General features: G+C 49.5%; 1 protein-coding gene across 1 annotated transcript in view; it reads right to left on the bottom strand.

Annotated features, from left to right (window-relative positions):
* Positions 1–5,094: 5,094 nt before the first annotated feature.
* Positions 5,095–13,750, bottom strand: part of C10H3orf20 (chromosome 10 C3orf20 homolog) — an 89,196-nt gene continuing 80,540 nt past the window's right edge. The window contains exons 15-16 of the mRNA XM_066351240.1: positions 5,829–5,963; positions 5,095–5,217 (exon numbers count right to left, since the gene is read on the bottom strand). Coding sequence (XP_066207337.1) covers positions 5,121–5,217; positions 5,829–5,963 — 232 coding nt within the window. The 3' untranslated portion in view covers positions 5,095–5,120. The remainder of the gene's footprint in view (positions 5,218–5,828; positions 5,964–13,750) is intronic.

Below are 13,750 nucleotides of genomic sequence, written 5' to 3'. Positions count from 1 at the left end.
GAAGTTAAGTGGTTCACTTGGGCTCTCTCTTGTTTGTTCATATAGACCTGAAGTGATATGAACTTCCCTCTTATTACTGCTTTTTTCTGCATCCCAGAGATTCTGATATGTCATATTGTCATTTTCATTTGTCTGTATATATCTTTTGATCTCTGTGCTTATTTCTTCTTTGACCCATTCATTTTTTAAAAGTATGTTGTTTAGTTTCCACATTTTTGTGGGTTTTTTTCCCTTTTTTTTTTTTGCAGTTGAATTTTAGTTTCAAGGCTTTATGATCAGAAAATATGCTTGGTACAATTTCAATTTTTCTGAATTTGCTGATGTTATTTTTGTGGCCCAACATATGGTCAATTCTTGAGAATGTTCCATGTACACTAGAGAAAAATGTATACTCTGTCGCTTTGGTATGAAGTGTCCTATAGATGTCTATCATATCCAGGTGCTCTAGTGTTTCATTTAAGGCCAATATATCTTTATTGATTCTCTGTTTGAATGACTGATCTAGGCCATCAGTGGTGTATTGAGGTCTCCAAGTATGATTGTATTTTTGTCAGTTTTTGTTTTTAGGTCAATAAGTAGCTGTCTTATATATTTTGGTGCTCCTTGGTTTGGTGCATATATATTAAGGATTGTTATATCTTCTTGATTCAGTGTCCCCTTAATCATTATGAAATGACCATTTTTGTCTCTGAGTACTTTTTCTGTCTTGTAGGCAGCATTATTAGATATAAGTATTGCTACACCTGCTTTTTTTTTGGATGTTATTTGCTTGGAGTATTGTTTTCCAGCCTTTCACTTTGAATTTGTTTTTATCCTTGTTGCTTAGATGTGTTTCTTGTAGGCAGCATACAGTTGGATTTTCTTTTTTAATCCATTCTGCTACTCTGTGTCTTTTTATTGGTGAGTTTAATCCATTTATATTTAGTGTAATTATTGACACTTGTGGGCTCCCTATTGCCATTTTATAAATTGCTTTCTGTTAGTTTTGTATCTTGTTTGATTCTTCTCTTTTGTTTTTCTATCATTTGTTTTTGTTTGTTTGTATTCCATACTTCTTTCCTCTGTTGCTACCTTTTTTAAGTCATGTGCTTCTGTGGTGGTTTTTTCAAGGGTGGTTACCATTAAGTAATGAAAAGCGTACCTACCATATTCATTGTAGTACCCTATCTTATGAGTGTTTCTGCACTTCATCGTCCTTTGCTACTGTTAATCTCTGTCCTCTCCCCATTTTTTTGGTTTTGTTGTCACAGTTTAAACTTGGTTTTATTGTGTTCTTGGTGGAGCTTTTACTTGTGGTTTTGTTTTGTTCTTTGAATCTGGTTGGAAAACCACCTTTAGTATTTCCTGGAGTGAGAGTTTTCTGATGATAAATTCTCTCATCTTTTCTGTATTTGTGAATGTTTTTATTTCTCCTTCATATTTGAAGGATAGCTTTGATGGGTATAGTATTTTTGGCTGAAAGTTCCTCTCTTTCAGGGCTTTAAATATTGGGGTCCACTCTCTTCTAGCTTGTAGAGTTTCTGCTGAGAAATCTGATGATATCTAATAGGCCTTCCTTTATATGTTGTATTCTTCTTTTCCTTGGCTGCCTTGAGAATTTTTTCTTTGTCGTTGGTTTGTGCCATTTTCATTATGATGTGCCTTGGAGTAGGTTTGTTGTAGTTAAGTAAACTTGGTGTTCTGTTTGCTTCTTGAATTTGAGGCTTTAGTTCTTTCCACAGGCTTGGGAAGTTCTCGTCTATTATTTGTTTGAATATATTCTCCATTCCATTTTCTCTCTCTTCTCCCTCTGATATACCTATTATTCTTATGTTATTCTTTTTGATAGAGTCAGACAATTCCTGTAGGGCTTTCTCATTTTTTTTAAATTTTTGAGTCTCTCTCTTCTTCTCTCTGTTGTGCCTAAAGTTGCTTGTCTTCTATGTCACTAATCCTACCTTCTATCTGGCCTGTTCTATTAGCTAAGCTTGTTACCTCGTTTTTCAGTTCATGAATTGAATTTTTCATCTCTGTTTGATTTGTTTTTATAGTTTCAATTTCCTTGGTAATATATTCTTTGTGTTTGTTGAGTTGTTTTCTGAGCTCCCTAAATTGCCTTTCTGTGTTTTTTTGTATATCTCTGAGTATTTTTAGGATTTCTATTTTAAATTCTCTGTCATTTAGCTCTAAGTTTTCCAATATATTAAATTTTTTCTCCATAGATTTTTCCACATCTATCTGTGCTACTTCTCTATCTTTTGTATCCATAATATTCAATTTCCTTTTTCTTAATGGCATCTGAGGGTGGTCTTGTTGATAGCACTAATGAGAATTAATAAAGAATAAAAAGTAAAAAAGTAAAAAAAATGGAAAAAAATTTGGGAAAAAAAACACAAAAAAACAATAATAATTTATTATTCCCCCCCTTTTCTTTCTTCTCTTCCCCTCCTCTCCCCTCCTCCTTAGGAAAATATTGTGATGAACTGTGAATTATATTATGCTAAATGGAACAAAAACTGCCTATAATGGAGGGCCTGAGTTGGGGGTAGTGTTCAAGGGACAAAAAAGGAAGTTGGGACCCACAAAATGCCAAAAAGGAAAAAATTTGGGTCAAGTATAAAATTAAGTTAATTTTTTGTACATGGTGTCAGGGAAGGGCCTACCTTCATTCTTCTTTTTTTTTTTTTAATTCAGTGAGAGGAGGGGAGGCTGAGATAGACTCCCACATGCACCCCAACCGAGATCCACCCAGAAGGCCCACTAGGGGGCGATGCTCTGCTCATCTTGGGCCACTGCTTGCTTGCAACTGGAGCCATTTTTTAGCGCCTGAGGCAGAGGCCATAGAGCCATCCTCAGAACCTGGGGCCAACTCACTCCAATTGAGCCATGGCTGCAGGAGGAGAAAAGAGAGAAAGAGAAAGAGAGAGAAGCGAGAGGGGGAGGATTGGAGAAGCAGAAGAGAGCCTCTCCTGTGTGTCCTGACTGGGAATTGAACCCAGGACATCCACATGCCAGGCTGACACTCTATCACTGAACCAACCGGCCAGGGCCCACTTTCAGTCTTGTACCTGTGGAAATCTAGTTCTTCACCAGACCTCATGAAGCCACCACCTAAATGTGCAGTTTAGCCTACAGCCGAAGCCTCAAGGAGATCCCTATTCAAATGTCTAGAGTTCTCTCTGCATAGCTCCCTCTTCTCTGATATTCTGCCCCACATTCTATTCACTGTCATCTCTCCAGACTCTGTCCTCTCCCCCCAGTTCAGCAATATTCCTTCTCTGCAGTGCGATCTAGGAAGTATGTCTGGCAGAAAGCTGGGAAGGATTAGAGAGCTCGCTCTGCTTCTCTTGTCCTGGTTGTTCGTGTCAGAGGACACCCTTGTTACTCCAATATGTCTGGAAGCGAAGTTCAGTCCATATCTTTTTATTTGATAATATTTTTCTCCTTGCTTCTGTTTTCAGATCCTTCTTTTGTTTATTTAAACACTGAAAATATACTCATTTTCTATTGTGTCTGACAATCTGAATATCCAAAGTCTTGTCTGTCTAATGGAATGCTTGATATTTATTCTCCTTCACTTTGGCTTATATTTTTAAAATTTGTATTTCTAGCTAATGTTTAACTGAGTTCTCTCTGTGGGGATCCTATGAGGTCTGGGTTGAGAGTGAACATCTTCAGAGATTTGTGTGTGTTTCTGTCAGGCATCCTGGGGTGCTACTCACTGGGTTTCCCAGACCTTGCCGACAGCATGTAGACAGGACGGGGTAAAAGTAGGTTTACAGTTGTGAGTACATGAAACACAGACTTTATTCTTGTATTGCTATTTATTAATTTTTGTATTATTTTCATACAAACAACTGTAAACCTACTTTTGGCCCACCCTGTATGTACATAAATCCAGGATATGAGGGCTGACCTGGCTGGAGATGGAAATTGCTTTCCTCTGCCCTCCAATTCTGTGTGTGTCATTGTGTTCAGAAGGGGAGGAGGGGAGAGTGTTGTCCACCCCAGCACTGCTAACAAATATCAGGCCCCTTAGGTATCAAAGGATGCAGGCTTAAGAACATAGTGCATCATATCAAATCCATTACTAGGAGAAAAATGTATAATCCAGAAAAAGCCTTTGAATGATACAAATAATGAAAATTAAACCTCAGAAAATCCAGAGTAAAAGAGCATCTGTTACAAGAGGAGCACAAGTAGTTAAGTATAGAGCATGTCACTGGATGCCACCCACAGATCATGGCCTGAGGTGTCTCTTCCAGGCTTGAAGAACAAGGCAGCCCTCTGGGGTCCTCACCCACTCCTGGGAAGTGTGGGGCCAGAGCTGGCATCCTGTCTGTCCTTCTCAGGTGCCCTGAGGAGACATCAGCACATAAGACTGGCTGCCATCGCTGGGGCCTTAATGCTGGCAAGATTCCTTTAGGCTATTAGCTTGGGCACTGAGGGTGGGCTAAACGGGACCATTAGCACACAGGGGCAGCAGGTTCTCTGGCTTTCTGAGTGCCACCAAAGGATTCCCAGGTATCACTGTCACTGCTTTATCTGTTCCAGCTCATGGCTTTCTCTGTCTCTTTCCATCTGCCCTTTATTCTCCCTCCTCCCTCATTTCTTCCTCCTCCCACTCCCTTCTGTGCTCTCCCTTCTCATCTGCCTCCTCACCTCTCCCTTAGTCTCTTCTCCCTGTACTCCACTTTTCTCTTCCTGTCCCCCCCTCCCTCTTCTCTCTCACACCTTGTTTCCCACCATTGAGCCATTCCTACCCAGTGAAGGGGAGGGGGGCACAGTTAAGTCTGATGGCAGACCTCCCCACGGGTAACGTCTCGTTTGGCTTGGCCTCTTGTCAGGCTTGTGCCTCTGGAAGAGGGAGAATGTGGGCTGACTTCACTGGCCAAGAAGAACCTCTGGGTTGGGGCAACCAAGTGTCCAAGGACTGAGCCTGGACCAGGGCTGCTGGGGGCCTCTGGCCTTGTGGAGCCAGCCTAGCCCATGGACTGACCTAGATGCTGGAGGCATGCTTGTTTATTATGTAGAGGCTTAGAGAAAGGGGGTGGGGGCTGGGGAGGCAGAGTAGGGGGCTGGGTGGGCGAGGGAGGAGCTGCAGCACCCAGGCCTGTACTCTGGTGGTCAAGGGTCCCACATCACTTCTTGGAGGCCGGTTTCTTCCCAGTGTCTATCTTCTTACTGCCCTCCCTGTCTTTGCTGTGAGGATGCAGATCAATGTCAGAAGCTTTCGCCCTAAAAATCCAAACAGAGAGAAGCAAATGCTGGAAAATGGGTGGACTGAACTGATCTGAACAATGCTCCCAGCCCTGCCCTGGCCTGGGCCCAGGTGGGTGGGGCCCTCCATCTTGCACAGCTGAGGTTCTCTGGGTATCACTGCAACTTGGGGGTCCTGGTGGCACCTGTGACTTTCTAGGTGCTCACAGTTTTGCTTTTCTATCTTCATGGGAAATATGTGATTTTTCATGCGTTGCAGAAAACATGATTTGCTTCACAGTGAACCTGGCCAAGTTAGTGGACTTGACAGATCTAGGAAGTTTTTTACAGAGAGACAGCCGGCAGGCTCTACTTTTCTCTCACAGACAGATGGGTCTGGGCTGTGGAGTTCCACCAAAAAGCTTAAGGGCCTCAATCTCCACCAGCCAGACCACTGCCAGCAGCTCCAGGGAGAACAACTGGGCAGTGTGTTGGTAAAGCAGGCCCGAGGTCAGGGATTGTTGGAGGTGACCCATGCCCGGGGGGATGTGACCGCCCACAGTCACTCAGTCCCGTGTGGCCCCTGTGAGCCATGCCTATTCTGTGACCACAGGAGGTTCCCTCAGCCCCGGGCCAGGGAGGCCACCTACTTCTTCTCGGCTTCATCAGAAGATGCCTCCGCCTTGTCCCCTATGGTCACCGAGGAGGCGCTTCCTTGGATTTCTTCCGACACTAGTCTCTTGGCTGCATCAGGGTCGTCCAGGCCCAGGACGGAGGGAGAAGTGCTGCAAGGAAGGCGGGTGGGGGCAGCGCTCAGTGGAGGCCTGGTCAGAGGGGGCCTAGAGCGGGGGTGCCTGGGCCAGAGGCCCTCACTCAGAGCTGCCCCTTCAGTGTGCCAGCTCCTAGAGTGAAGAGGGCGCAGCTGCTTCTCCTGGGCTGGGTGAAGGGAAAACCTGACCCCTGGTGACCCCGGGACTCACTGGAGGTTGGCTTTCCTGGCTTCTTTTTAAGGCTGGAATTGCCCTAACTCTGTGTCCATGATACCTGTACATCCAGCCTGACCATCAAGAGAGCAGTGAAGGACAGGAATAAATCATGATGTACAGTGCCATTGCTTGTGTCCCCCCAAAATTCATGTACTGAAGTCCTAACCCTTAGTGTCCCAGAATGTAGGAAATAGGCTCGGTCACTGCAGATGTAAGGAGTTGCAAAGAAGTCATACCAGAGTAGGGTGGGCCCCTATTTAATATACCTGGTATCCTTTTAAAACGGGGACATGTGGACACAGACATGCACACGGGGGGACGCCATGTGAAGATGAGTGGTGCTGCCACAGCCTAGGAGTGGCCAGAAGCTTGGGGGGCGGGAATAGATCCCACTCTCATACCCTTAGAGGGAGCCTGGCCTGCCCACACCTTCATCTCTGACTTCTGGCCTCCCTATCCACAAGACAATTTCTGATTAAGCTACTCAGTTTGTGGAATGGTGTTACATCGTTCTAAGAAACTAACAAGCACGGCCACTCCTCACCTTTGCACCACAGCTCAAGGCTTTCTAGCCATTCACTGATTACAAACACTTCCAGTTACAAGAGGGTTTTGAGCATCACAGCAGCCCCATGAGACAGGAAACTCAGGGTCCCCATTTTACTGACAAGAGCAGAAACAGGGGAGCTGCAGGGCACGTGGTAGGTTCACGGCCGAGACTGGACCAGCCTTTTCATTCCTTGTCTCTCCGTATTTATCAAGCCCCTGCTATGTAACTAGTTTAAGGGAAGGACATTTCAGAGACAAGACACAAGGAAAGAGGGGCGAGGGAGGCCTCTTCCATCATTGTGAGGGTCCCAGACAAACAAAAAATGTAAGAATACCAAAACAGGGTCACAGAATGTGGGTATATTCAGAATGTTTGCATCTAGCAAACTAATGTCTCCCTTTATAGCTCATTCTGCCACCCTGCCCCGTGGGGAGAACCTACATGAGTGACCCCTCCCCACACTGCGGCGGGATCCCGGGACCCTTCACAACGCTGCAATGGGAACAAGGGCAAAGGCCTACCTGAAGCCCTTTGGGAGCTTAGGTCTTTGGGTGGCTTGTGGCAGTTTCTGGGCTGAGCGTAGGGGTGTATCCATCTCTGCTACTCCCAAGGGCAGCAGCAGGGCCAGGCTGATGGGCTCCTCCGGGGCCCTCCTGCAGGGTCTCAGCCCAGGGTGAATGGGGAGGAGGTCCTTGAACTCTATGCGTGGCAGAGGGTACTTGGGGACTACAGGGGGGAAGCCCAGAAAGAAGCTTGGTTCCCCTAAATGTTATCATTCATTCATTTACATCATGAGTATTTACTGAGAACCTACTCCCTGAGCTAGGCTCCAGGAATGAATACCAGGCCTGAGCTTACAGCCAGCTCCTCACTCCTTCCAAGCCTGACGTGACCCATCCAGAGCACGGCCTCCTCCCTGCTCCAACCTCAGCCGTTCCCACCCAGTGTCCATGCTGCTGCCTGAGGGCTCATCTTCCCTGCTCTGGCCTTGTCTCTCCTGTTTAAACCTAGTGTGTGGCTCCCCAACTTCTCCAAGGATGAGTCCCAACTCCCTGGAGTGATACCCAGCTTAAAGCCCATCAGAACTTAACCCCAAACCACCAGCACGTTTTTCTAATAGCCTCCTTGGTAGCCTCCACTAAATCCATAGTCATTCTGTTCCCTGGTTCCCAAAGTGCACCTTGCCTTTGCCCATCTTAGCCTCTGCCAAAAGTGCCTTTTCCCCTCTCCTTTCTCCTGGGCCTTCTATTCATCCTTCAAGGTCAGGTTCCCATGTCACGTCCTCTGGGAAGCCCTCCTGGAACTCTCATAGGGTCATTTCCTCCACTGCTTATTATGGTGCAGGGTTCATAGCTCTAACTTCAGTCAATTGAGGGGAGGGTTTGATCTTAGCAACTTGGCATGGCTCTCAGTAGGTATAAGTGAGTGAATGAACAAACGACTCAAATGACAGGGACGTCAGAGGAAAGGAAGTGACACAGGGAGGCTTTTTCTGCTGGGGTGACAGAACCACTCCTGTTCTTACTGATAGCAGGTCAGGTGCTTCCCTGGAAGAATGCTCTAGAGATGGGTGCCATCCTTCATCAGGGATAAATAGAAAAGGCCATCTGACGGGCTGCAACAGGCCAGTCCCTCAAGCAATTTCAAAAACCTTTTACTCATTTCAATGAAAGGGAAGTGTCAGCAAATACTGCTTGGCCCTTGACAGAGAGGAAGCCCACCTCTCCACGGCATCAAGGTCAGTCCCCTTTTCCTGAGCCCCCGGCCCACACTTCAGGAGGATAACCTGTCCCCACTCAGCCCTTTCTGGTGGTTCCTAGGATAGCAGAGAGGTGGCTTTAAAGCCACCTTCCTCCATCCCCACCGCTCCTGTAAGCAGGTTTCGACATCCTGGTTAGTCCCAACCTAGTCCCTGCCAGATTCCTGAGTCTAAGGGCCAATTCCGAGCAAGCTTCTCCCCAGCTCAAGAACCTTTAGTGGCTCCCCACTGCCTGTGTGAGCAAGTCACGGAAGCCTCCCACAACATGCCCTCTCCTATTCAGGGTCTGCTTTATCCTTCAGCAAAGGACCCTAATCCCACAGGTCTTCCCAGGACTCCCCCTGAACGCTCCGCGGTAATATCTTAACATGAAGAGCCTGGGCATTGCCTCATTCTGGCAGGGTTCTACTTCCTCCTTGCCATAAGCTGACAAGTCTTATCTTGCCAACCAGGCCTGGAATATACCTCACATGTCTCTGGGTTCCCTAACAGAGTGGCTTGACCCCGAGCAGGTCAGCAACAGGCTTATAGTGCCACAAAACCTTGGAGCTGAACCGAACCCTTGCTGAGAACCACCATGGCAGGGTAGGGGCAGCTGCCTGGCTGTGGAAGTAGGGAGGCAACTCAGGACAGGGAGGCAGTGTCGAGGGCCAGCTCTGCCATGCCCTGTACTTGGGCACACACAGAGCTCACACTCTCTCCAGGACCTGGCTTGATGCCTCTTTTGCAAGAACTGTAGAGGCACCTAGGACAGAGTGAGCATAGCCTCGGAAGGCAGGCTCTAGGTGGGCTTCCTTGGCTGAGGGAAGGTGCTGGCATGAGCAGCTGGCAGGGGTGGAGTGCCCTCCCCAGAGAAGCACCACTGTAGAGGGCCTGGTAGAGGCTGGCTCCTCCCTGGACACAGGCCTACTCTTTCCATCGCCATCCTTAGAGGGGTCCTGGCAGGGACTGCTGAGGAGGGTATGGGTTCCCAGCACAGCTGGCTTGAGAACAGACCCAGGGCTCCTGACACTGCTCCCTGGCCCTCCCCTTCCTGTTTTCTGTCCCCTCACCCTTCGCCCTGATCCTCCTGCTCCTATTCAGCCTCCTCCTGCCTCTTCTAAGTGGGCATGGTAGGAGTGCTACCAAGCAGCATGACTGTGAAGGCCTTTCCCTCATATATGAATGGCACTTTACAGTTTACAAAGCCTATTGAGTGTTACATAGACATTAACATAGCACTGCGCCTTTCCACTCTGTAATGTACTCTGCACTTGATAGAGCACTTGACAGTTTATAAGGCACTTTGTCATTTATAGTGTCTTGTGGTTTACAGAGTGCTCTGCAGGGTACAGAGTCCACTGCAGCTTTGAAAGCACGGCACAGGGCTCCCAGCTTACGAAAGGCTGTGGAGCGGGCCCATCTTCCAGTCTGGACAGGGGGCACACAGCAGTTCACAAAACACTTCGCAGGTTACAGGCTGCATCGCAGCTTCCAAAGCCCTTGGTGACTTGTTGGGCACGTGGCACTTTGCAAAGGACTTTTTCTTGTATGGATGCCACGGTAGTTTGGAAGGTGCTCCATGGTTGGCTGGGCATGTGACAGTTGACCCTGGGCTTTGCACTTCACAGGGCACATGACATTTTGTCAGTATAGGGTGCATCATCTATTCCAGCTTTTGATTCTCTCAACTCAAGCCTCTAAGACTGGTCCTGAAGGAATGATGTCCTCAATTCACAGGGAGACAGCTGAGGTCCAGGGAGGGCAAGTGACATGTCTAAAGCCATGTCTGTGGCATGGCCCGGCACCCTGCCTCTTCAGGGCTCATCCCTGTTCTCTCTGGCTCTTTGCCCCAAAGGGAGAGCACTAGGGGCTCCTCGCCTTGGCAAACCTCATTCAGGTCAGGCAGACATTCTGACAAGCCCCAAACTCAGCACACAAGAAGAGACTGCTGTCAGGACTCCTAGAAAGTGTGGGGCCAGGTGAGAGTGGGGATGCCCAGCTCTATGCAGTGGGAATGCAATCCTAGGCAAGCCCACGTCTACACACAGGTTTATAAAGCACTTCAGCAAATGTACTTCCATAAGGTCCTCACAGCAACCCTCTGAGGTGGGCGTTATTACCCTCGTTTTAAAGGTGAGGAAAGTAGGATTAGTTTCTCTGTCGGAGGCTCGCCTCCCAGATTCCCACATCGCCCTGCAGCTGGGCTTGGAGTCTATGGCTTCACTCCCCTCTCTCCACGGCCCTGTGCTGGGCTGTCAGCTGGCCCTGTGGCAGCACAGCAAAGGCAGGTCAAGGTGGCAGGGACTGCATTGCCAACATGGCGAATCTGTGCTCTGAGGCCCCGAGGCTTGGATCAGGCTTTCTCCCTGTCTCCTTCAAGTCCCATGTGCACAGAGGTGGCAGGAAAGCAGAACCCCAGGAGTAGGTCTCTTGAGACTTTCTGGGCTGAAACTGCAGTGAACAGGCTGGAAAGGAGGCAGGGTGGCCCTAGGGCCCTCCTCACCCCACCCAACCGCCTCTGCTCCTGGGATGGGCTGTGGCTCAGCATTTCTTAGAAACTGAAAGCACAGCTAAATGGAGAAATGGAGTCAAGCCCAGTGGGGCACAGGGGAAAGATGCCCAGGTAGAAGCTGCCATCGCAGGTTCCGTGGGAATCAGTGAGACAGGATGGGGAGGGGCACCACCTGGAGCCCCCACCAGCCCTCCACCAGGCCCAGACTGTGATGGCAAAGGAGGTATATTAGTACTTGGGGAGCTAACCAGCTAGCAGGGGACAATCTCGTCTTTCTGTGAATTAACTCTGTCCCTGGGCTGTGGGCACCAGTTTGTCCAAGAGGTCCCAATCCCCAGGGTATGTCAAAGGCTCCAGCCCCATCTGGTCTTATCATTTCAGGGCATCTTCTAGAGCAGCGATTTTCCGATGGCTTTAGGCGACCCCTCTGTTTTGGTCGTTCGACCCCGTCGGGGTCGCGACCCACAGGTTGAGAACCGCTGTTCTAGAGACAGCCAGGGCCTCTTCTTCACAAAGCTGCCCGGGGCACCCTCCTACTCAAAGCCCCTGCAGCTCCTGGCTGCATCTGGAAGGGGGAAGGCCGCCTTGGTGAGGATCAGGTGGGCTAATCTTGACTCTGTCTAACACGGGGCCCACCTCCACCACTTCCCTCCAGGGGCTACTCGCACTCTGAGCTTCCTGATGTTCTGGGGGGAGGGAGTGTCTCACTGTTCTCTCTGCCTGGCCAGCCTTTCCTGCCCTCTGCCCTCCTCCCCTACATCACACCCTTTCCTGACTGGTCCCCACTGCAGTGCAATGTGCCTCTGGTCTTGGGCACAAAGTTCAGAGTCAGCAAACAGCATGGCTTCTCTTGGCCATGAGGACTCACCAGGCCAATGAGGAAGTAGGGGAAGAGCAGCCACCCAGTGGTCAGGTGGATGAAACCCAGACTCATAAGATGGGCCACCTTCTCAAGTCACCACCCCATGTGTATTCTGCTTGTCCTTCTGGATGGCCAGGAGCTTTCCTGACTATCCAACCTGCTGAGCATACCCTTGTTGGGGCTCCTGTGCCCTCCATTTGGGAGCCCAGAACTTGGCTGGGGGAGGATGAGCCCTATGCGTCCCTGTAGCAATGTACCCACCTCTGGAATCCCATCCCCAAGCTGTAGAAGCCAAGAGGACAAGGAGGGGCCCAGCCTGGATGAACCCAGTGCCCAGTGCAGGGTTACCACAGGGGTGGGGGGCCCCTAGCTGCTTGATAAACAAAGGAAAGGAGACACAGGGCTGGTGGGGCTCTAAGCCGAATGAGCCCTGGTCTCCAGGTCAGTCCTGGAGTCAGGAGCCTTCTTTGGGTCTTTTCCTGGTACAGCCCCACTCAGCCCAGACCTGGGGTCAAAGGCAGCCCCCGAGGCCCCACCATCACAAAGGCTCCCTCTCCTTGCCCACCCCCCACTCAGCCGGGCTGGCTGGGCATCGAGCCTCCTTCCCACACGAGGAAGGAGCTGCACCAGGGAGCACCCCAGGAAACCTGGGGGAGGCACACACTCACGCTGGAATTCCAGGTAGTGGCACAGCTGTGGACAGGTTAGTGGAGCAGGTGGGGATGTTCCGGTGGGCAGAGTGAGAATGGGACTGGTGCTGTCACAGTAGAGAGGCTGGGCGTTGAAGCCCTTGCCTTGGGGGCTCCCTCGCTGAGAGGGAGGCTCCTTCACTAGGCATGGACAGACCCAGCTCTTCTTGCTTACAGCCCTTGCTTCTCCTCAGGGACTTCACCCAGGCCCAGACTGAGGATGATCTCGGCGGCCAGCTCCTCTGAGGAAGGAGAAGGCCGAAGTGCCCGCAGCCCAGTGACCGGCCCAGCCTTTCCCGATCTGGCTTCCAGCTCCACCAGCTCCCTGCATTTACTCTGTTGACTCAACTTTTCTCCCATCCCTCCCGACCCATGGCTGTACGAAAGCAAGCAGATTAAAACTCTAGGTGAGGAAGACAGGGTTCCCAAGGGAAGTGAGCCTCACCGCCCCATGCCTACAGCTCCAAGTGCGCAGCTGGCTGCCAACATCCTTGAAGCAGAAGACCCAGAGACGAAACATTAGCACTCCAGGTGCGACACACCTCCCTTGCATTATACACTGATACTTCTGCCTCCTAAGATTTTTTTTTCCAGCATAATAGTCTGTCATGCTAGGACTTCCGCATCCCACTGATCATAAACCTTCCAAACTTAAAGGCGAACATTTGTTCTTCTTCCTTTCAAACCACCCCTGGTTTGGAGTGTACTGCCAACCTCGATTCTGTCATCTCTACCCCTCTGCACAACTGAGCAGCAAGCCTTCATTCACTCATCCAAGTTTTATATAATTAGGAAACAAGTGGGCAGGCCAAGCACAGAGGTCCGCCCTTCAGGCTGCCAGTGATCACTGCTCACTGGGTGTAGGCTGAATAATGGCTGCCTGAGCTACGTGTATCCATCTTGTCCATAAAGACATCAAGAACTCTCACTCAGTGACTTCCTGAATCCAGGCAATCCAGGCTGACGGCATGTCTCTCACCACTGATCTAGTTGCCCTGCTGGAATAGGAATTAGGGTCGGGGATGGCTTTAAAGCACACCCCCAAGTTCTTCAACAGTCCTCCCATCAAAAAGTGGGGTCTTGTTCCTGTCCCTTGAACATGGGCTGACCCTAGGTACCCACGTGCAGGGGAAGGTGGTGCTAAAAGACTCACGAGGCCGAAACATAAAAGGCAATGAAGCTCCCACCTGGCTTTCTTGGTACCTTGCACTTGGAAGCCAGCCCCCATGTTG

Source organism: Saccopteryx leptura, chromosome 10, assembly GCF_036850995.1.
Source record: "Saccopteryx leptura isolate mSacLep1 chromosome 10, mSacLep1_pri_phased_curated, whole genome shotgun sequence".
Taxonomy (NCBI): domain Eukaryota; kingdom Metazoa; phylum Chordata; class Mammalia; order Chiroptera; family Emballonuridae; genus Saccopteryx; species Saccopteryx leptura.
This window is presented reverse-complemented; position numbering and strand designations above follow the sequence as displayed.